Source organism: Oncorhynchus mykiss, chromosome 15, assembly GCF_013265735.2.
Source record: "Oncorhynchus mykiss isolate Arlee chromosome 15, USDA_OmykA_1.1, whole genome shotgun sequence".
NCBI lineage: Eukaryota > Metazoa > Chordata > Actinopteri > Salmoniformes > Salmonidae > Oncorhynchus > Oncorhynchus mykiss.
Window position 1 is genome coordinate 23,432,611 of NC_048579.1, and position 24,188 is coordinate 23,456,798.

Genomic DNA, 24,188 nt, shown 5'->3' on the forward strand with positions numbered 1-24,188 from the left:
CAACCCATAGTAAACTTTTGGAAAAAATTGTGTTTGATAAGATACAAATGCTATTTTACAGTAAAACAAATTGACAAACTTTCAGCATGCTTATAGAAAATGACATTCAACAATCACAGCACTTACACAAACGACTGATGATTGGATGAGAATTGATGATATTGATCATAAAAAGATTTTGGGGGCTGATTTGTTATACTTCAGTGCGGCCTTTGACATTATCGATCATAGTCTTCTGCTGGCAAAACTTGTGTTAGGGCTTTACACCCCCTGCTATATTGTGGATAAAGACTTACCTGTCTAACAGAACACAGATGGTGTTCTTTAATGGAAGCCTCTCCAACATAATCCAGATAGAATCAGGAATTCCCCAAGGCAATTGTCTAGGCCCTTTACATTTTTCAATCTTTACTAATGAATTGCCACTGGCTTTGAGGAAAGCCAGAATGCCTATGTATGCGGATGACTCAACACTATACATGTCAGCTACTACAGTGACTGAAATGACTGCAACACTTAACAAAGAGTTGCAGTTAGTTTCAGAGTGGGTGGCAAGGAATAAGTTAGTCCTAAATATTTCTAAAACTAAAAGCATTGTATTTGGGACACATCATTCACTAAACCCTAAACCTCAACTAAATCTTGTAAATAATGTGGAAATTGAGCAAGTTGAGGTGACTAAACTGCTTGGAGTTACCCTGGATTGTAAACTGTCATGGTCAAAACATATTGATACAATAGTAGCTAAGATGGGGAGAAGTATGTCCATGATAAGAATCTGCTCTACCTTTGTTGACAGCACTGTCAACAAGGCAGGTCCTACAGGCCCTAGATTTCTCACACCTGGGCTACTGTCCAGTCGTGTGGTCAGGTGCCACAAAAAAATTACTTATGGAAATTGCAATTGGTTCAGAAGAGGGCAGCACGGCTGGCCCTTGGATGTACACATAGAGCTAATATTAATAATATGCATGTCAATCTCTCCTGGCTCAAAGTGGAGGAGAGATCGACCTCATCACTACTTGTATTTATGAGAGGTATTGACGTGTTGAATGCACTGAGCTGTCTGTTTGAACAACTGGCGCACAGCTCAGACACCCATGCATACCCCACAAGACATGCCACAAGAGGTCCCTTCACAGTCCCCAAGTCCAGAACAGACAATGGAAGGCGAACAGTACTAAATAGAGCCATGACTAGATGACTACTATTCCACATCAAGTAACTCATGCAAGCAGTAAAATTCGATTTTAAAAAACAGATTAAAAAAACAAACACCTTTTGGAACAGCGGGGACTGTGAAGCAACACAAACATAGGCACAGACACATGCATACACACATGATAGCATACGCTCTACACACATGTAGAGTTTTGTACTGGATATATGTGGTAGTGGTGGAGTAGGGGCCTGAGGGCACATGGTCTGTGAATGTATCATAATGTTTTTAAAATTGAATAAACTGCCTTCATTTTGCTGAACCCCAGGAAGAGGAGGATCCATAATAAATACAAATACAATACAAATTGACCATGGGCATTAAGATCGGGTACTGGGCAGCTGTGCTCCAAATTGATGATTACTTGGGTTCTGCCAACTGTGAGCATGTGGCCAGGATTGAAATAAACTGAAAAGTGTTACAGTACCCTTCATTCTGTGACATTCAATTACTTTATAATTATCTCACAAATCTCAGTTTTGGACAAGTGACTTTATGACCAAAATGATCCTATTTTACACTTTTTAGTAAATTTTGGCACTAGAATAACCGTTTCTGACTCATATCGATGCCACATAGGACATTTTCGAAAGGAGAAGTTGCTTTTATGGTTCAGTTGTACTTCAATATTGTTCACTCCCTCTCTTTCAGAGGGGTTGGGTTCAATGCGGAAGACACATTGCTGTTGTACAACTGACTACAACACAACAAGCTAGGCAGGACAGCAGAACAAAAGTAAATCACATCACACGATGAGTGCTAACTAACGAGCCGGGCCTGTTGGCCTCAGTGATATTACGAACAGAAGGAGACTTTGACAAGATGGAGGGCCTCAGGGCAACACTACCAAACAGAGCACAGCAGAGCAACACTATCACAGTCATCCACTGCACCACAGCTAGGCTACATAACTAGCTTAAACTATCATTTCCAGCCTTCCTGCTGATTCTGCATTCTAACATGAGCAGTAGCCTTTTAAGGCCGAAGCCAAACATGATGACAAAGATATGTAGTTTATTTTTCCACTGAGGTAATGGTGACTCATCAGCAGAGATTATTTTTACTTCATTTATTTAGCTATCAATTTACCAGGTAAGTTGGCTGAGAACACAGTCTTGCAGGGGCAAAGAGAGGGGTTGAACGTTCCACTCGACATTTTGTTAAAACTATCCGTAGCAGTGTAATAACAAATGTGGGAGAGATGGACAGATAAGAAAGAAAAGAAGCAAAAGTGACTGGGTGCATCCCAAATTGCACCCTATGGGCCCTGGTCAAAAGTAGTGCACTATAAAGGGAATAGAGTCGCATTTGGGACGCATCCTATGTACCTTCTTGGTAGTTGTGTGCCCCGTCAGGCAGGGCTAGGAAAGGCAGGTACTTCCACTCCTCGGGCAGGTTGCTGCTGTCATGGCCCTCCTCAGGGATGAGTGGAGGGTAGGAGTATTCCACCTGAGGAGAGAGAGATAAAACAATGCAAAAATAATGATACAATACTCAGTATCCATCCTACTAACCCACAAAACTCCAACGCTAGCTATCTTAGGCAAGGACCAGATTGACTTAGCATAGCCCAGGGAGTAAAATGACTCACTTAAAGCAAGTAGGGCAAATGCACACAATTCAAAAATATGGCTCTTAATTTGTTAGGGAAAATAATAGCTCATACACTGTGTACAGTAAGGACAACATGCATAACAACAGTAGCCCAGATGAAGAGAGCTATTCACACTCATCATCATGTGACTATGAGTCACAGCAGCCTCTAGATATTGTGCGGAACATGTTCAAGGTCCTGTTTGTTATCAGCTGTTCATCAACTTGTTCAACAAGACGCCTGTAGCTTTGTGGTGGAAATAGAATAAAACTTTATTGCCCATCCAGAATGGAAATGTTTCTTTGGCATCGCCTTCCATTAAAAATGATCACATACATTCTCACATCAGACACATTTAAACCAGTCAGTCCATCATGTTACATCCACTACCAACATAGAGGACATTAACACATTCACTCACAACTGACCGCTGTCCCAACTGCACTGGATAGATCAGTACATATACTGATACAACTTACTTTGCATTTAATCATCCAACAGCACAATGAACGACGGAATGTTTGAACATGTTTTTCTTGGCGATGGGCATTCTGAACCGCCGGCCAGTGGGAGGCCTCTCCAGCTGAGGGGTGAAGAGGGGGGGGGGGGTCGCCAACAACGGCCAGTGCCTTCTTTTTGGTTGCCTTGTTGAACAGACTGGTGGTCGACCAATTACTTTGTTGGCTGTGTTTACTATTTTGGTCAGAACAAAGGCCAAATAACCACAACCTTGGCAAATAGTACATAATATGTAATGAGCAATTATTATGCAATTGCTCATTTATACTGGCTACATTATACAGGTGACATTATACTGGCTGCATTTGCTAAGGAATTATGCCCTTGGTGCTGTGCAAATCAAAAGTCCAGGATGATTTGTTGCAATTGTGTAGGGCTATATTTTTGCAGTTAAGAAAAAGGCAATAAAATAACTGGGAGTAAGCTCCAAACGGCACCCTATTCTCTATGTAGTGCACTACTTTTGACCATGGAGCAATAGAAACCAGAGAGCTCTCACTCTCCTTAGCACCATATCCATGTCCCCTCCCCAGTCCCTACACCAATCATTGATCCCTCTATTGACAGAGCCACTCACGTGACAGACAGGTGTCATCTAGGCTCTCTAGTTTCACGAAAGAACAGGTGAGGTGTAGGACCCACACAACTACCCCCACAGAGAGGTCTCTCTCTCCCTAACTGCAGTTCTGAGGGGAGGGGGAGTGAGGCTCTAAGATACCCCACACCAAGGATGCATCCCAAATGGCACATATACTGTATATAGTGCACTACTTTTACCCAGGTCCCATAGAGAGAGAGAGAGAGAGAGAGAGAGAGATGTTTTTGTTTCTTCTCACTTTTGTTTATTTCACTTTCTTTGGCAATGTAACCATATGTTCTCATGCCAATAAAGCCTCTTTGAAATGAATTGATAGACAGAGAGAGAAAAATAGCAAGAGAGAGAAAAAGTCAGCGAGGCCCCCCTGCCAGAAAGACAAGAACCTAATCTAGTGATACCCAGTCTAACCCAGTAGGTCTCCTATCAGGTAACAGACAATACCACTCCACCTCCATGTCCGTGTCCCAAATTCCACCACATTCCCTATATAGTGCACTACATTTGACAAGGCACCCTTAGGACTCCGGTCAAAAGTAATGCACTATAAAAGGGAACAGAGTGTCATTTGAGATGCAGCCTACCCCTCGAGTGAACACCTAGGCTATTACCTGACAAAGAAAAAACTCTGTCTGGTCTGTCTTTAACCGGTTTGGTGGTAGTGATCACAAGGGGAAGGGGGTGGGTTTGGGCCTGTTTGTAACGCGCACACACACACACAACCCCCTTTTATCCGGCTGTCAGAATGAGCAGCAGCTGGGTCTCCGAGAGCTCTGAAACAGGCAGACTTACTTCAGGACAAAGGGGCAGGCAGTAAGGTGGAGAGCAGCCAGTAACAAAGAAACAGAACACAAAGTGGTCGTTGTTGTCTTGATGAACTTCTTGCAGCAGGCTGTTGGCTCTGTGGTGCATGAAAGGTAGGGTACTAAGACATGGCTAAGATGGCATTAACGGAACAGAAACTGACAGAGCCTAATATAAATTAAGAAGAATATTTTGTCCAGTCTGTGGCTGCAATGCAAAACAAGTCGGAGCCTAGGACTTTGTTATTTTTTTATAAAGACTTATGTGCGTGCAGTAGGCTGGGCTACTTTATTGAGCAAGAGCTAATGAGCATAACTCACATACATACAGCAAGGCCTGTGGGCTAATTGTGTTTGTTGAAAACATGTGCAGTAAATCTCCCCATCCGTTCTTTATGGGAGACTGCTGGCCTATTTGTGTACCTCTGGAGGGATAGCCCCTCCTCTTCAGAAGCTCTGTAGATAATAACTCAAGTTCATTGCAATAATCTTCTTGTCCCTGTTAATTTCACACACACACACACACACACACACACACATACACACACACACACACACTTTCACTAGGTTACTAACCAGGTGTAAACACTGCCCTAAGGCCTTGTTGTGAACATTATATGCAGCGTGTCTGTCAAGCTCTCCTTCACTTGTCAATGACTCTCTAAACTTTATCCTAATCCCTAAAGAACTAAATCACAGTGATAACAACATTGCAGGCTGTGACTGTGGATATCTCTTTGGATTAGTCAATAATAGGTTATTTAACACAGGCACAGAAATTAGGCAGTATAGGCAATTAGTGCAAACATTGGCAGGATGAAATACAAAGCTTTGGCTAAGAGTGAGTTAATGAGCCACGGAGAGACAAGATCTCAGATGAAATCTCATGTCAGTTAAAAGTGCAAAATAATGCAGTTTCAGTACTTGGCATTGATTGCAGTTGATAAATGGTGCACAGGCATCATACCTTACATAAATCTCTTACATAAATAAGCCTGTTATCAGTGTGCCTCCGGGCCCATATAAATCTAGATAGTTAGGCTTCATCACAACATAGCACGACTTCACCATGCACTACCATGAATTCTAGGTAAACCAACAAGGTGGTCTCTGATTGTTTACAACTGTGTTAGCTATGTAAAGAAGATGCTGTGTTAGTAATACCCTCCTGGTCTACCCCATAAGTGCTCTTCCATAAGCAACAAGTGATCAATGACTTCCTTCCAAGCAGCAGTGTGTGTGTCTGTCAACCACTGGTCGGTAGAACAGAACAGGAACGGTCCCTGGATGGGTTGTTGTTGCTGATCAGTCAAATGCCCATTTGACTCGTACCCTCACTCAGGCATTACCCAATGCTCGATGTGTTGTGTAGCCTGGTAGGAGCAGCTCTCCAGTGCATTCTCTGCTACTAAAAAAAACTGGCACGGGGAGCTAGTTAGCATGCCACCCGAGCTTGACGTACCTGACAGCCTTTCTTGTGGTGAAATCCGACCACCACGATATGCAACACGGGTCCCTTGAGTTCCTCTTTGCCATGCGACTCCATGGCCGCAGATATTTGGGCAGTTATGTGTTGTTTTTCACCTGAGATATCAATGTAAACAGGGTTGGAACGAGCGGTGCTGCTTCTGCTCCTCGAATCAACGTCCGCAGTCACGCAATCAACGCAATGGATTTTCTCTTCCTCTTCGTCTGTTCCAGTCATGTTGCAGTAGTAGCATGACGTCACTCAAATGTAGCGCCACCGCTTGGGTGTTGATTTCACCAGTCTTTTACATGATTTGGCCCACGGAATGCATCACGTTAACTTTTTTTCCGTTCTGTTTATGTTAAATGATAATTTCCTTTAAATATTAATTGATCATAACGCAAAACAGCGTAGCGCTGGTGTAAAAATAGAAATGAGTGCAATTCTTCTTTAAATATGTATTGGCGGATCGCAACCAACTGAAAGGTGCATACACCGCCACCTACTGTAGTGGAGTTTAAGGCCGGTCAGCCTCTACTAATCTATTTTTCTTATCTAGCCCTGTGTTTCCGCCTACTGTTCTGGAGTGTACATGCATTACACTGTGAAACAAAAAGGTTAGGAAAAGGGACGGGGGAAAGGGAAGAAACCTACACCCATTACGACCTTCCACTACTTGGCCCTATCTGATCCTACACCAGGATGGCAGCCTGTGAGGACAGGACACTATTTAAACACACTTAACTATTCTGCAGTAAAATCTCGTACACCAAATACTTCTCTGCAGCTGCCACCACAACATTTATGTTCTGTGATTTACGTTCAATTTCTGCAATAAAGTTGATAACCATGGCTATGAACGCTAAAGAAACCAACCTTACTGAAGCACATATTATTCCTATCACTCTCTTTTGGCCTTGGTCTACTCACAGATCCATCGCCCTGGACCAATCTTCCTCTACTACACTCTTCACTGCCTCAGCATATGACACCTTCTGTACCACTTTGATCCTGGCAACCTCAACCTGCCTTTCTCTCACCGGACACTTCTGATCTCCAGCACCATGGGCACCCCTACAGTTAACACAAATGTTTTCCACCGATACTAGACATTCCTTTGTCTCATGCCCTTCTACGCACTTCTCACATTTGGAAATATCCCTCCTACACACTGCTGCAACATGATCATTGGCTTTTGTCGGATGAAGACTCAGCAGGACACGACCGAGACTGCGTCGCACCAAACGACGGGTACCACCGTCTGTGTTCGACTGTTGTAGTCTGATGATTCCTATCGTCCATTTATCAATTGATTACTTAGGTCTTTTTCAAACTAAACATGGCGGCCACCCCAGCTACAAATCCATCACAGTTGCTCCCACTTGGTTTGTTTGATTTTGTTAATAATTTTAATGTCCAGCTAGCTTTACAGATACCAAGTACGTTGCTAACGCTTGAAGTCGTGTTGCGACAGTTACACTTTTGACATATATGACATGCAGGAGTCATGTTAGCAGTATTGCTAAATAGCACTGGTGAAGTTGGTTTGAGATTCGGACGTTCAAACACCAATAGCTCGTTAACGATTTGAGCTACAGACCTCAGGCTCTTTATGAAAGAAAAAAATGTGTACAACATTTCACAGGTTTGAATTTTCCCCGATTCCGACCCGAGTTTAATAATCGCACAGCAACGGTGTAGGCAGCCTAGCGCATGGTCAACGCAACAAGTTAGGGACCATCAACGAAGTGCATGATCAAACTATTCAAATTTCAATAACTCTTTGATCATATAGAAACTTCAAACCAACGTTAAAACTGTTCAGAAGGGAGGGACACATGATGCACATCTTTTGTTTGCCTCAATGTTAAAAAATGTTATCACAAATTCTACATGTTAGATGTAACGATTTTTGTTCTGTGGCATGGTCGTTCCATCAATTCAGTGCCTTTTGAGAAGTGTAATTTGGTTTTTAAAAATATGAAAAAGATTTCACCTCTTTTTAACATTGTCATAAAGAGCATATGTTCAACTTCATAAACAAGTTTACCCATCTCAAGAGATTAAATAAAAAAGGACTATATTAAAGCTGCAATATGTAACTTTTTGGGTGACCCTACTAAATTCACATAGAAATGGGTTATAGATCTGTCATTCTCATTGAAAGCAAGTCTAAGAAGCGGTAGATCTGGTCTCTGTGTTATTTCTATGCTTCCTGTTCGTTATTGTGTCTTTTGGTTTTGTACACCAGCTTCAAACAGATGAAAATAAAAATGTTGGTTATGGAAAAGCTATTTGACGAGGGTACAATCATTCTCTACACCATGCTTGCTTGTTTTGTCACAAACTGAAATTAGGTGAACTATTTGAATTTTAGCAACCAGGAAATGGAGCAATTTCTGCATAGTGCACCTTTAACTGCCAAATAAAGCAAAAACGTTTTCTTTTTTTTAACCTTTGTTTAACTAGGCAAGTCAGTTAAGAACAAATTCTTATTTACAATGACGGCCTAGGAACAGTGGGTTAACTGCCTTGTTCAGGAGCAGAACAATAGATTTTTACCTTGTCAGCTCAGGGATTCAATCTAGCAACCTTTCGGTTACTGGCCCAATGCTCTAACCACTAGGCTACCTGGGGTTGACAAATTAATCTTAAAAATCGCTAGATGGCGCTATTATTCCTTACGTCATTTGCAACATGGTGTCATACATTAATCTGCACTGCCGGTAATACACTCGTCCCCTGGCGACCGGTTCGTACATAAGTCATCCTCCATTCAGGCTGCAAAGGAGTCGGTTCCCTCTTTAACTTGATTTAAAGACCAAACAAAACTGAAAAATATGCTTACTGTCTTAATAAAACACTATTTTCCACCACTGTGCTAGAGTGACTAATGCTACTTCCCGATGTTGAACACCGCAAGGGGTAAACAAAAGACTGCAACTGAATTGGCTGAACTTGGTATGCAACATTCGTAAATTGTCAGAAAATCCGAAAATGGTGGTGGAAAATTGTGTTTTATTAAGACGGTAGGCATATTTCCCTCTTTTTTTTAAGCTGGTGGACTATTAAATCACGTTGAGGAAACGACACTTATGCAGCCTGAATGGAGAATGTTTTATGTAAGAAGTGGTTTCCGGGGGACATGAGTGTATCATTGAGTCCAGACGATAGTGGAGAATAGCGCCATGTAGCGTCTGTCCAGGCTACCATAAATCCCCTTTTATTTTTTTATTTCACCTTTATTTAACCAGGTAGGCCAGTTGAGAACAAGTTCTCATTTACAACTGCGACCTGGCCAAGATAAAGCAAAGCAGTGCGACAAAAACAACAACACAGAGTTACACATAAACAAACGTACAGTCAATAACACAATAGAAAAATCTGTACAGTGAAAAATCTATGTACAGTCAAAACCGCATGCATTTAGTTTTACTTGCATTTAAGAGCAGTTGGAGGCCACGGAAGGAGAGTTGTATGACATTGAAGTTGGAAGTTAGTTAGCAGTGTCCAAAGAAGGGCCAGAAGTTTACAGAATGGTGTCGTCTGTGTAGAGGTGGATCAGAGAATCACCAGCAGCAAGAGCGACATCATTGATGTATACAGAGAAGAGAATTGGCCCGAGAATTTAACCCTGTGGCACCCCCATAGAGACTTGATTGACACACTGAACTCTCTCAGAGAAGTAGTTGGTGAACCAGGCGAGGAAGTAATTTGAGAAACCAAGGTTGTTGAGTCTGCCAATAAGAATGTGGTCTTTGACAGAGTCGAAAGCCTTGGCCAGGTTGATGAAGACGGCTGCACAGTATTGTCTCTTATCGATGGCGGTTATGATATCGTTTAGGACCTTGAGCGTGGCTGATGTGCACCCATGACCAGCTCTGAAACCAGATTGCATAGCGGAGAAGGCACGGTGGGATTCGAAATGGTCGGTAATCTGTTTGTTGACTTGGCTTTCGAAGACCTTAGAAAGGCAGGGTAGGATAGATATAGGTCATGCAAGTAATCATGTGATTTCAACATCTCCTCTTTGTGTTCTCTTCCAGAGCTCGTGGACAAATGTATAGGTTCCCGAATCCATATAGTCATGAAAAACGACAAAGAAATTGTCGGCACCCTGTTGGGTTTCGATGATTTTGTCAGTATCCTTTCTGGAAATGTCCTACATAACGTCTCATTATTTGTCGTTCATTTTAATGAAGGTTTTGCACTTTAGCAGTAGTTTTGCAATCTATTCAATTCAAACATTGTTACTGTAGTCATTTATGCTATACAAAAATATAAACGCAACATGCAATCATTTAATTGATTTGACTGAGTTACAGTTCATATGAGGAAATCAGTCAATTGAAATAAATGAATTAGGCCCTAATCTATGGATTAAACATGACTGGGAATACAGATATGGTATACGTCATCAACAGATGCATAAAATATGGGCCTTAGGATCTCGTCACAGTATTTTTGTGTATTCAAATTGCCATTGATAAAATGCAATTGTGTTCGTTGTCCGTAGTTTATGCCTGTCCATACCATAACCCCACCATGTGGCACTCTGTTCACAACATTGACATCAGAAAACCGCTCACCCACACAACGCCATCTGCAGATGTGAGGTCGGTTGGACGTACTGCCAAATTCTCTAAAACGATGTTGGAGGCAGCTTATGTTAGAGAAATTAACATTACATTATCTTGCAACAGCTCTGGTGGACATTCCTGCAGTTAGCTGTGACATGGTGTTGTGTGACAAAACTGCACATTTTAGTGACCTTTTATTGTCCTCCCCAGCACAAGGTGCACCTGTGTAACAACCATGCTGTTTAATCAGCTTCTTGATATGTCACACCTGTCAGGTGGATGGATTATCTTGGCAAAGGAGAAATGCTCAATAACAGGAATGTAAACAAATTTGTGGACAACATTTGAGAAATAAGCTTTGTGTGCATATAGAACATTTCTCATATCACTTTTTTCAGCCCATGTACCATGGGACGAACGATTTACATGCTGCGTTTATATTTCTGTTCTGTGTATATTGTCAGTAAATATACAGTTGATCCTTCACCCACCTCTTCAGACATGGTGTTGGAGGACGTGACAGAATTGTAAGTACTTTCACCCATTAAATCCTTTCAGATCTGATGATTCTGGACATGTTTTATCCTTCTCCTTAATGACTGTGTATTTTAGTGAAATCACACCGGAGGGAAGAAGGATAACCAAACTGGACCAGATCCTACTCAACGGCAACAACATCACCATGGTAGGTGTAACGAGGTCATGCTGCTTGCTTAATAACCCTTTAAGCCTATTCTCAGCCGGCTGGTAGAGCATGTTTTGACAATGGATTTATAAGTGGATATGAAAACAACCTACACTTGAACTTAATTGGTCAACTCCCCCAGCACCACTTTACAGTATTTTGTATATTTTTGGGTTCCTGCGGTTCAGTGTTGTGGCACTCTAACTTTGCCCACTTAGAGGGCTATAAGAAAACTCAGTCACTAAAGATATGGGATAAAAGGCAGGAATTCAGTTGGTGAGGGATTAATGTTGCACCATTCCCGTTAGTAGAGACCTTGAAGAGTAGGAATTTGAAAATAAATAGTTTAACTGCTGTTTTTAGATTTTTTACATTTTATGTCAGTAAAAGTATGGTGGACTAAGAATAGGGTACATACATTTAAAAATAAAAATAAATACCTATTTTGGTTCAAATATAAATTGTTGACAAAACTATATTAGGCAACATCAATTCGTAAAAGCACATTTCATGGCCAATAAGGTAAATGAATCAATATTCACATTTAAGGTCGACCTATAAAATAACCACTACAGTAATAAAAAAAACTGCACATTGTTAAGTATCTCAAAATGTAGTCTGAAGATGTGGAAGAACCCTGGCTCATTTGAAATCAACTATTTTGAGGGACATTCCACAAAACACCACCTGAAAATGCATTAATTTCTATGTAATTGAATATTCATGTTTGGACATACACAATTACCATAATGTGACCTTAATATACAATGCTTAGCTAATACTTACCTATAAAAGCAGACCTATTGTCATTTTTGTAATATTGTTGAAATTACTAAAAATGCTATGCAAATTGCCATTTGAGTATGGCATTGCTGGTATGACGGCCTTCTTAACCACCTGGTAGAGAGCGATTTCAAAATTAACATCAAGTAGAAGAAAAATACTATTGGAAGTTAATTTGTTAGTAATAGGAATTTAAGGTGAAATAATTGTTTCAACATGTTTTTCAATTAGATACAGTTAAAGGGTTAACAGTAATGCTTCCTTCCACACGAGCCCAAACACCGGTATTCAATCTTCGCAAACACGTGACTGCCCTCTTGAAATGCGATGGTGCAGGTAGTGGTATTTCAAGCTGAACTTATCAAACACTTGCTGTATGATATATTGTCACTACTTCCTTCTGTTCTAGCTCATACCTGGAGGCGAAGGGCCTGAAGTATGAAAAAAGAAGCAGAGTTTTTATCTGAAACATTTTATGTTCTTGTGGATGTATACTTGCCTTCCCATCAGTACTTACTTTAGCCAGTTTGTGATAATGTTATATTTTGGGTTCTTTCTTTCAGTTTTGAGAAGATTTTTGTAACAAGTGTTTTTCCTAATGAAGCCTTGATAATGTGTGTACAGAGCAACAGGTGATTTGACCTTTGACATGTAAACCATTTCTACCATGTAGTGGAACTACACATTTTTTCTTATAAATAAATAACAGAATAAGTGTCATTGGAAATAAACAACCCCCAGTGTGTTCATTTGTAGCTCCTAAAAGGACAAGACTGACCAACACGAATGTCAGCCATGCCCAGCGGGCGGGTGTCCTCTCACCTTTGACCACAGAACGTCGGCCGTCATTTTCTGTTAATTTCCCAATGATTTTACTTGTTAAAAATCGCCACAGTTCAACTGCGGGGACGACATTCATTATGGTGCGTCTTCCCTAGAAGTCCGCTGGAAGTTTTCAAAATTAGTCTCTAGGTTCAGTGTTAAACATTAAAGATGCGTTTATTAGCATGAATAAAAGAAACTGACAAATCTGGACAAAGCCAAGCAGCTTTGTTGCAGATGTACAAACAGGACTGATTGGTATAGTAGGACACCAAAGGATGGAAATTAAACAAGTCTGCTAGCCTGAGGCTAGTAGAAAATGTACCAAACTAGGCCGCTAGCTAAATTCTCTCATTTCAAATATCACATGGCATAGAACAATGTCACCCGGGTTATTTCAAACTGTGGTCTAATAGCCTGGCTGGCCAGTCCCAACAATCCTTATAATCCATCTCTTAGTATACCCCTGAAAAATGTCACATTGTTGAGCCTGACTATTCTTTCATTCCTCCACTTTATGCATATCTCAGTACATTGAGGGCTTTTCTTCTCCTTTCGGATTAGTGACTTTTTCCAGGTTCTTGCTGATGATGTCATACAGTTCCGCCTGTAGCACACAAACACAGATAGAAACATTGAAGTAAGTGCTCTTGCATCTTTTACAGTACACTGGAGCTTATCTTTGGGGTTGGAGGTTTATAGCTGGACCTAAAACAAACCAAGTTGTGGGACGTAGTTTCATCTTGACATTAGATCACTTTAGAGGTCTAAAAACATCCGACAAACATTAATTCATCCCTTTGAACCATTCTTCTTATAGATTAATGATGTTATTAATAATAATAATAATAATAATAATAATAGACAGACTAGTGTTAGTAGTAGCAGTTTATACACTACTATAGTCATGTATATGGTAGTAGCATCTTGGCTCTGTCCCAAATGAGACCCTATTCCCTATTTAGTGCACTACTTTTGACCAGAGCCCATAAGGGGCACTATATAGGGAACAGGGTCACTCACATAGAAGCCACGGATGTCCAGAAGGATGACTCTGATGTCAGAGTAAACAGCCTCATCCTTCTCATGGACCAGAGAGCGGTAGTCCATCTGATAACAGGAAGAAGGAGAAGAAATATGGGGATGAGTAGGAGAAGGGCATGTGTCAGACAATGGGTCAGTTGAATACAAAATTGGGTAGTGTCTACAAATGCCAATTCTCACCACATGAGTTAACTTGGAAGCTTTAGCCACTGCATCACCCCTCTCTGAAAAGTACCTGAAGGACCAAAAGTTATTGTGAAATGTATATCTATTTTGTCAAAGGTTGTCGTCAAATTTAGGATCAATGTATGATAACCTCAACTGCTCTAAGTTACTTGAACGTATGAAAAGCTATCATACTTGTTAATGTTGGTGTGGAAGCCGTCCACTTTGGTCTTCACTGCAGCTATTCTTTCCAAGATTTTCTCCTGGAAGTAACACATGGGAATGTCGATTTTAATGAAACATCAGGAGAATACAATTCCATCTGTACCAGTTTAATGTTTTTCATGAACGACCACGACCTTAAACATATGTGTGTTGACCATTTACCTGGATTGCAACGCCAAAGTCATTCCCATCCTCTATTTTGGGGATGAGATGCTGAATCCAGCAGGACACCTAAGAAGATAAACATCAATGACTGCTACAGTAAATTTAAACCTTCACCAGCCTATATCAGTGTTGCATCTCATTTGACCACAAGAGGTCACTGTTGCTTTATTTTTCGTATTCTTACTGTAATGGCCTCAGTGCTAGGACATCTGTCTAATCTTACTGTAATGGCAGTCTTCCGCAGTGCTAGGATCTCTGTATGATTCTCACTGTAATGGTCTCCCTCAGTGGTAGGATCTCTATAGTTCTTACTGTAATGATTGTCTCCCTCAGTGCTAGGATCTCTGGTTTGACTCTGTCAAGCAGCTTCACAATCTTCTCATTCCCTTTGATGAAGCCACATTTTGGAGCTGAAAGAGACCAAGGAAAAACAACACCAACTGGTAAGTTGCCACCACCTGCATCCATATAAAATACATTTATGGAAAATAATAAAATACCCACTACTTGGAATTATTTTAGAAGCCTATTTTAAAAATAACTGGTCTTGAGCTAAGGAATGGCAACTACCACTCCTAAATGAAGGCCATGACTTGAACCACTGTCTCTTACCCTTCTTCTTATCATCATCATTCTTGTCAGTCTCCATTTCCTGGAGGGAGAATAAATTAGTCAATCTGTAGCCTACCATGTGAAATATACAGTGCATTCAGACCCGTTCACTTTCTCCACATTTTGTTACATTACAGCCTTATTCTAAAACGTATTAAATTAAATCATTAGTTTACACACAATACCCCATAATGACAAAACAAAAACAGGTTTAGATATTGGCAAATGTATAAAAAAAAAAAAGAAAACGGTACCTTATTTACTTAAGTATTCAGACATAAGTATTCAGCACATATTGCACTTTTACTTTCTTCTCCAACACTTTGTTTTTGCATCATTTAAACCAAATTGAACATGTTCTATTATTTATTTGAGACTAAATAGATTTTATTGATTTATTAAGTAAAAATGTGTGTTCAATCAGCATTGTTGTAATTGTCATTATTACAAATATATATAAAAAATTTCCGATTAATCGGCAGCGGCTTTTTTGGTCCTCCAATAAATCGGTATTGGCGTTGAAAAATCATAATCGGTCGACCTCTAATCCAGAGCATCCCAAACAGGTTCAATGGGTGACATGTCTGAGTATGCAGGCCATGGAAGAACTGGGACATTTTCAGCTTCCAGGAATTGTGTACAGATCCTTGCGACATGGGGCTGTGCATTACCATGCTGAAACATGAGGCGATGGCGATGGATGAATGGCACGACAATGGGCCTCAGGAACTTGTCACAGTATCTCTGTGCATTCAAATTGCCATCGATAAAATGCAATTGTGTTCGTAGCTTATGCCTACCAATACCATAACCCCACCATGGGGCACTCTGTTCACAACGTTGACATCAGCAAACCCCTCCCCCACACAACATCATATCTGTGGTCTGTGGTTGTGAGGCCGGTTGAGCGTACTGCCAAATTCTCTAAAGCAATGTTGAAGAGGCTTATGGTAGAGAAATTAACAGTCTATTCTCTGGCAACAGCTCTAGTGGACATTACTGCAGTCAACATGTAATTTGCACACTAACTTGAAACATCTGTGGCATTGTGTTGTGTGACAAAACTGCACATTTTAGAGCGGCCTTGTATTGTCCCTGGCACAAGGTGCACCTTGTGTAATGATAGTGCTGTTTAATCAGCTTCTTGATATGCCACACATGTCAGGTAGATGGATTATCTTGACAAAGGAGAAATGCTCACTAACAGGGATGGGGGGAAAAAATATATTTTAAAAAGTGCACAATTTGAGATAAGCTTTTCATGCGCATGGAACATTTCTGGGATCTTTATTTCAGCTCATGAAACATGTGACCAACACTTGTTGCGTTTATATTTTGGTTCAGTGTATATGGTATGTGTCCCAAATAGCACCCAGTTGCCTATATAGTGCGCTACTTTTGAACCGAGCCCTGTGGGTAGCCCAATGGGCCCTAGTCAAAAGAAGTTCACTAAATAGTAAATAGGGTGCCATTTGGGAACAGATTTTGTATTTGGTTAGAAGAGCATGATAGCCGGTCACCTCATCCTCTGGAGTAGGAGGGTCTGGTATAGGGATGTCTAGAGGAGCATGGAGAGTGGACAGGTCTGTGATGCTGAGATCCTCCTCCTGGGAGAGAAATGGAAAGGAGAGTGGGATGGAGGAAGAGCAGGAGTGATAAAGGAGAAGAGGAGTGGGAGGGAAGTGGAGAGATAGATGAGAGGAAAGTAGGTAGAGCCGGTTGGACAAGATATGGATGAAAAGGTTGGTTAATTTCACAATGTGGGAACAGACAGTGATACATGGGATGTGAACTAACCAACCTACCTTCAGCAGGTTGTCCAGTTGGGTGATCTTCAATGGGATGTAGTTTGAAAACAGATCCTCTGCCTAAAAAAAACAGAAATAGGTAAGAACTAACTACACCATTATGCCACAATGGCATACCCCTTTCTACTTCAAATGGTAATGCAATTGCACCAGCAGACATCTGTTAACATAATAAGGCAAACACATACTAACCTGTTGATACAGAGACTGGCGGAAGTTCTCCACCTAAGGCGAAGGGACAAAAAGAAGATACTGAGGCTGCGTTTCAAACTCATAAAAGACACCCTCTTCCACTTACACTCGCCTTATTCCCTTGGGGAATGCCCGCAGCAATATTTGTCGTTGGTCCAAATTATTAGCCAAGCAAGGGTAGTTTGCAACCTAAGCCCCACAGCCCTCGTTTTTTTAATGGAGTTTGCGAGTGTACAATTATGTTCACGTCGAGGCCTGAAACGCCCCATAATTCAATTTGCGACGATTGTACATCTGCTAAGAAGAGTCCGCCAAAACTTAAAACCTCAATGGCAATATAGAGTCAACATACAAGTGTAAGTAAAAACAAACGTAAATAAGTTATTTTTAAATAGTGCTACTAATACAAAGCACGTCTTATAAAAGTAATTATGTTTTTGTTTGGTTGTCTTTTGGAAATAAAACATTTTATTTCTTCAGAAGTTCCAGCTAGGCAGGCTAACGTTAGTTAGCTAATTAATTTCCTAGCTATCATACAGTAGGCGAATATTATTCAATTATATAGTTAATAAGTAGACATGCAATCATAATTGACGGTAGCGCATATAATGCACACACAAGCTACCGGTGGCTGAAAACACAATCATCTCGGATGAACGAGTGACGAATTTCCGGGCAACGGGGGTCCATTTAAAAATCATTCCTTCCTACCTTGCCCTGGAAGTGTATACTCGTCAGACGTCATCAGAAGTGTCTACTTAATTTGAGGTCTGATGGTGTGTCTTAAGTGTTTGGAAAGCAGCCTTTGTCTATGTGGTGCATAATGTGGAAATAGGTGCACTAAACTCACACTATAAAATAACTTAAACTCACAAGAACATTAGGATCAGTGTGTCATAATTGTGTAATATATTGTAAACTACCTTTACACACCTAAACTCAGGTGGTGTTAGTCGCGCTGCAAAAAAAGACAGCCTGGAACGCCCCGTCAATCAAGTAAACCAATGAAACCGTTCTTACCCGTTTTGTTTTGCTTTCGCTTTTGCATGAGTAATGGCTGTCTGGCAGAGTGACTAGGGAATTTTCCAACTAACAACGGCTGAACGTAACAGAACAAAATGTAACAAGTTGTTTGTTTTTCAGGCCATATCGCAAGAAAAAAGTTTAGTTATAACATATAGGTATTCTTATTCAACCATTCGCGCACAGTTAAATGGTAACATTATGTAAGAAAAAACATTTAGCCCAATTAATGCTAGCGAGGTTTCTTGGTCCATTGACGTGATTTAGGCTACATATAGCTTCGATGCAACCAAGAGAGTTGCACCGAAGCTAAACTAATGTAGCTAACCTTAGCTAGCTACATCGTAGTGATGCCAAAAACAACGGCCAAATTAACGCTTAACACTTAATAACAACATATGCATTAGTTAGTGCTTACCTTCACTGCGTTTATAGTTTTTATTTTCAGTACAGATGATCTCGACATTTTGAGAACGGTTTAGTGAAAATATTATCAAGTAAAAGGCCCGTCGTTGTAAGTCTATTTCCTCAAAGTAGCCTACTTTCGTTTTCATAGGATTACATTCGAAAACCACCTGATCAAGCCACACCCACTGAATTAATTCTTCAACAAAATATATAGTCGCTTGATATTTAGCACATTTGTTTGCTATTGAATTAAATGGCCATTTCAGATACAGTTGCTTGCTCACAAACTCATTATTGGAGACGACCAAGACCAAAACTCCCCATACAAAACATCTTTACTGGGGACATTTTAATTGAGGGAACCCACAACAATTGTGTATATAACACATTTGTCGGCATTGGCATAATTATATTACATTTACATGGAAGTTGGCTTTGATTAAAGTTTCATCACAAACGCATTGATGATCATTGACCAATAGAGGGCGGCACACATCAAGGTTTATATTTCCCCGTGATGGATGTCTTCACTTTACTGTTGGACTACCCTTCACTGCATAGCAGCTTATCCGTGTGTACGTTTTATATGCATACAACTATAGCCTATGATAATGGCATACACATACCATTGCTTGTCAAACTTGGTATTTAGTATTTTATTAGGATCCAAATAGGAAAGCTAGACTAACCAGGAGGACATGTCTAAAAAGCTTTCCTCCCTATATTTATAATAATGTCTTCATTTGGAGGTATTCTACCTGCATATACTCTAGTCTAAATAGTCAGACATTCTGAATCAATTTTCTACTCACCCAATGAGTAGGCCTAATTAATGTTCAGATCAAGACCCTGGGACTTAACACCTCCCTCTGCAACTGGATCCTGGACTTCCTGACGGGCCGCCCACCAGGTGGTAAGGGTAGGTAACAACACATCCGCCACGCTGATCTTTAACACGGGGGACCCTCAGGGGTGCGTGCTCCTCAACGTGACCAAGACAAAGGAGATGATTGTGGACTACAGGAAAATGAGGACCGAGCACACCTCCATTCTCACCAATGGGCCTGTAGTGGAGCAGGTTGAGAGCTTCAAGCTCCTTGGTGTCCACATCACCGACAAACTAACATGGTCCAAGCACACCAAGACAGTGGTGAACAGGGCACGACAAAACCTCTTCCCCATCAGGAGACTGAAAAGCATTGTTGGTTAAAGGCTTGTGAGTAGGCATTTCACTGTAAGGTTGTGACAAATAAAATTGTGACAAATAAAATAGGATTTGATCAAAATTTACTAGGACTCTGGCAAAAAGTAGTGCACTATAAAGGGAATATGGTGCTATTTGGGGAAAAAACACTGTAAAATGGATCTAATTTAATTATCACATTACATCTTTGATTACGGTTAATCCTTATTATAAACCATTAGCTTGGGTTGTGAAAATGACTCCCTCAAAATCCTCTTTAAAAGGATTAGTCCTTCAACACACCCAGTGAACTAAAACAGGTAAATGTTGGCGTTAATGATTCCTCTTAAACAGGTGCCCAAGGGCTCTCTCCATCTGATTAGTAATGTACACAATACCAAGGTTCTGGTACAGTGCTCTTCAAGTTACTGTTCTGGCCAGACTGGTGCAACATCAAATACTCCTACTCTAAAAAACTTGACACATACGGCCCCTGGTCTCTCCACTGTTGTGGCCTACTGTAATGACCAGACAATAGGTGTTATATGAGGTGAATGAATGCAATAGCTGCAGGATAATTATGCAATAAGCCATGAGGGGGGTGTGGTATACGGCCAATATACCACGTCTAAGGGCTGTTCTTACACACAACGCAATGCGGAGTGCCTGGATACTGCCCTTAGATGTGGTATATTGGCCATATACCACAAACCCCAGAGGTGCCTTTTTTTTGCTATTATAAACTGGTTACCAACTGAATTAAATGTTTTGTCATACCCGTGGTATAGCATTCAGGGTTGGAACCACACAGTTTATGGCATTTATGGCATTAGACTCTGTCCAGTAGTCCACTGACTGACAATACCATTTCCACTTGTCAGGGCACAGCTGGAGAAGGTTGTGGGGGGAAAATCCTTGAAACAAGTGGAGAAAACGGCACAGAACCGATCCTGATGAAGGATATTTGTGAATGACCTATGCTCCCCAAAGACCAAAAAAGTTTAAGGGAGAGAAATCACGCGAGATACTTATTTCCCTCATTAAAATGCAAATCAATTTATAAAATGTTTGACATGTGTTTTTCTGGATTTTTGTTGTTATTCTGTCTCTCACTGTTCAAATAAATCTACCATTAAAATTATAGACTGATCATTTCTTTGTTAGTGGGCAAACATACAAAATCAGCAGGGGATCAAATACTTTTTTCCCTCACTGTAACAGCACGATTTGCCAAGGGATGCCAAGGGATGCCAAGGGATACTCTAAGGGCAGCCCAATCCAGAAATCTGGCAGTGGCTTCTGATTAAATTGCATTTTCACAGAACCGCTTGTTGCAATTTCTATTAGGTTCTCTTGTTCAGATATCGATAAGTGGACTGGAGGCAAGGCATTAAAGGGATAACGAATCCAGTTGTTTGTATCATCCGTTTTGGGAAAGTACCTGCGTAATTGCGCACCCAACTCACTCAGGTGCTTCGCTATATCACATTTGACATTGTCCGTAAGTTTGAGTTCATTTGCACACAAAAAATCATACCATGATGGAAAGACCTGTGTGTTGTCCTTGGTAATGCAGACAGAGAAGAGCTCCACACTTCTTAATCATAGCCTCAATTTTGTCCCACACATTGAATATAGTTGTGGAGAGTCCCTGTAATCCTAGATCCAGATCATTCAGGCGAGAAAAAACATCACCCAGATAGGCCAGTCGTGTGAGAAACTCGTCATCATGCAAGCAGTCAGATAAGTGAAAATTATGGCCAGCAAAGAAAACTTTAAGCTTGTCTCTCAATTTAAAAAAGTGTCAATAATTTGCCCCTTGATAACCAGCACACTTCTGTAAGTTGTAAAAGCTTTACATGGTCGCTGCCCATATCATTGCGCACGTTACCACTCCACTATGTTTCCCTGTCATGCGCCATCAGTACAGATACCAACATGAGCAGCAGCTACGTTTGGCTACTTACGGACCATTAGTGCAATTTCCGCGAGAGAGTAGCGGTTAATGTGATTGGATGTTAATTATTTGACTAGGCTACCTGTATTTGACACTGTTTGTTATTTCGCTGAACACTAGATCGTTTAATTTTATTTTTGGCAGTGAATTGGGGCTACTAAATCGAGAAAAAAAACTCACCAAAATGTATAGCCCCGTTGGAAAATATAAGTGGACTGACTGAAAATGTGAAGATTTTTTATTTGGCGTACCCCGATTATAAAAACATTAATGTGAATCACATTTTTATTTGGCGTACCCCGACGGCATTGCACGTACCCCCATTTTGGGAGTACCTGGGCTACAGCATTCTGCAGTAGTGTGTTGTTGTTGTTGAAATGATATCTGTCCCTACCTCACATTGGCTGTGTCCCAGGTGGCGCCCTGTTTCCTTTGTGGTGCACTGCTTTCACGAAAGTTTAGCAACCCTAACTGCAACCCCTAGGCTAGCTAGTGTTAGCAACCTAGCTAACTTTAGCCACAACAAATTGGAAAATTGGAAATTGGAAGTTTCTTGTCAAAACGGTCCACTAATCTGAAGTTTAGCATGATACTGTACTTTAGTGAATGCCAAATGAATAGTAGACTGCCAAACAGGCAACAAAAACAACAAAAATATATTCCCAATCAATATTAATTTAGCGATTTCCTAAATGTAGGACTATGTTAGTTTCTAGTCAGTTGTGGTGTAGATTGTATTCCTTCCCACAACTTAATAGCCCAGTATGTAAATATCTGATAAGTACCCCCGTTTCATTATTGATGAAGGAAATGTACTTACTATGACTGTGTGATATGTGATTGTCTAAACCTATATCTTAAAATTAATGCACTCTGTGGCAATTATGGCATGTAAATCTTGGTAGGGCAAACAAAAACAAAAACATAGGGGGGGGGGGGGGGGGGGGGGGGGGTGCATGCCAGCAAAGCCACTATACAACACAACACTAAACAATACATTAAATACATTAAAACAGGTTACAGGCTATATGTGCACCACCAAGTCAGAACAGTAGTCAAAATTAAGAGGGGGGGCTCCCGGGTGGCGCAGTGGTCTAGGGCACTGCATCGCAGTGCTAGCTGGGAGACTCTGGTTCGCGCCCAGGCAATGCCGCAGCCAGGCCGCGACCGGGAGGTCCGTGGGGCGAAGCACAATTGGCCTAGCGTCGTCCGGGTTAGGGAGGGTTTGGCCTCATCGCGCACTAGCGACCCCTGTGGCGGTCCACGCGCAGTGCACGCTAACCAGGTCGCCAGGTGCATGGTGTTTCCTCCGACACATTGGATGCACGCTGTGTTAAGAAGCAGTGCGGCGTGGTATTTCGGAGGACGCATGGCTTTCGACCTTCGTCTCTCCTGAGCCCGTACGAGAGTTGTAGCGATGAGACAAGATAGTAACTACTAACAATTGGATACCACAAAATTGGGGAGAAAAGGGGGTAAAAAAATACATAATTGAGGGGTGAGGCATGGGCAGCTACTAACAGCTGGGCTACTAACAGCTACATGGGCTACTACACAACATATACTTAGCAATACTTTCTTAGCTACTGTATACATATTTCCCTGGCACATCATTTATGCAGCAGCATACAATACATTTTTGTTGTGCTGTGCTGTGCTCATCAAACTTTGTCATCAAAGTCTGGCATTCTCTGGATTTATGGTGCTTTCAAGACAACTTGGAACTTGGGGAAAAAAAACAAGATTGAATCATGATGACGTTAGTGAACTTCAGGTCGTAGCTCTAGAAAGAGGCCCGAGTTGGATGACCGTTCAAAATGTATTTTCCCAGTCGGAGCTAGTTTTTTCCCGAGTTCCCAGTTGTCTTGAACTCATCAGATATCCCAGTTCCCGAGTTAACAGTTGTTTTGAGTGCAGCTGAAATCATGCTGGATTGACAGTATGGCCAATGTGGAATGTTTATCATTATAGTTTGGAAAAGAGACCCTTAAACTCAGAAATGGGACCACACACCCACTCCGCTGGATAGCAGGCTAGTGATTGCTTTGCAATGCTTGCAGTTAGCCACTGATTCCTTCCAAACCATTCATTGTTGAATTTACGATTTTCAACTTGTTGTGTAATGTTTTTGTCCAAGGGCCAATGAGCACCAATACGTTTAATCTATAATTTCTCTTCATTATTTCTCTTCTTATGACAAGGAATAACAAATATTTGCCAGTAGATTGTCGACTTGATTCATGATGATGACTGCTAGCTAAGATTTTGAAAGTATGATGCTGACAGTCCAATCAAAGCTACTGTAGATATAACGTGGTTTGACGTCATTTTATCTGTG

General features: G+C 41.0%; 3 protein-coding genes across 7 annotated transcripts in view; 1 reads left to right on the top strand and 2 right to left on the bottom strand.

Annotated features, from left to right (window-relative positions):
• LOC110489831 (AVL9 homolog (S. cerevisiase)) overlaps positions 1-8,782 on the bottom strand; it is a 41,628-nt gene extending 32,846 nt beyond the window's left edge. Inside the window, exons 1-2 of one of the 5 annotated variants that reach the window (XM_036944097.1) lie at positions 8,761-8,782; positions 2,548-2,668 (exon numbers count right to left, since the gene is read on the bottom strand). Coding sequence is in view for 2 of the 5 variants with exons in the window: in XM_036944094.1 (XP_036799989.1) it covers positions 2,548-2,668; positions 6,193-6,435 (364 nt within the window). In the remaining 3 variants the exon portion in view is untranslated. The other 4 variants (XM_036944095.1, XM_036944096.1, XM_036944098.1 and 1 more) reach the window with 4 other exon arrangements.
• LOC110489836 (U6 snRNA-associated Sm-like protein LSm5) lies at positions 7,232-12,977 on the top strand. Its single transcript, XM_021562779.2, has 5 exons — positions 7,232-7,583; positions 10,245-10,340; positions 11,278-11,305; positions 11,391-11,463; positions 12,656-12,977. Exons 1-5 carry the CDS (start codon positions 7,538-7,540, stop codon positions 12,686-12,688), a joined length of 276 nt encoding a protein of 91 aa, XP_021418454.1. The 5' UTR covers positions 7,232-7,537; the 3' UTR covers positions 12,689-12,977.
• A 242-nt stretch (positions 12,978-13,219) lies between these two features.
• psme2 (proteasome activator subunit 2) lies at positions 13,220-19,023 on the bottom strand. The gene is made up of 11 exons (XM_021562778.2): positions 18,721-19,023; positions 17,280-17,312; positions 17,085-17,147; positions 16,800-16,886; positions 15,280-15,319; positions 14,980-15,077; positions 14,665-14,733; positions 14,473-14,540; positions 14,293-14,347; positions 14,092-14,178; positions 13,220-13,675 (listed from the first exon to the last, which is right to left on the bottom strand). Exons 1-11 carry the CDS (start codon positions 18,766-18,768, stop codon positions 13,595-13,597), a joined length of 729 nt encoding a protein of 242 aa, XP_021418453.1. The 5' UTR covers positions 18,769-19,023; the 3' UTR covers positions 13,220-13,594.
• Between the last annotated feature and the right edge of the window lie 5,165 nt (positions 19,024-24,188).

Bases quoted from the DNA above. Each gene is read 5' to 3' on its own strand.
- LOC110489836 (XM_021562779.2), top strand. From the start codon at position 7,538: ATGGCGGCCACCCCAGCTACAAATCCATCACAGTTGCTCCCACTTG. The intron at 7,584-10,244 runs GTTTGTTTGATT...GTTCTCTTCCAG, and splicing joins ATCACAGTTGCTCCCACTTG to AGCTCGTGGACAAATGTATA. The intron at 11,306-11,390 runs GTAAGTACTTTC...TGTGTATTTTAG, and splicing joins TTGGAGGACGTGACAGAATT to TGAAATCACACCGGAGGGAA.
- psme2 (XM_021562778.2), bottom strand. From the start codon at position 18,768: ATGTCGAGATCATCTGTACTGAAAATAAAAACTATAAACGCAGTGAAG. The intron at 15,078-15,279 runs GTAAGAGACAGT...GGTCTCTTTCAG, and splicing joins TGATGATGATAAGAAGAAGG to CTCCAAAATGTGGCTTCATC. The intron at 14,734-14,979 runs GTAAGAACTATA...TTATCTTCTTAG, and splicing joins TGAGGGAGACAATCATTACA to GTGTCCTGCTGGATTCAGCA.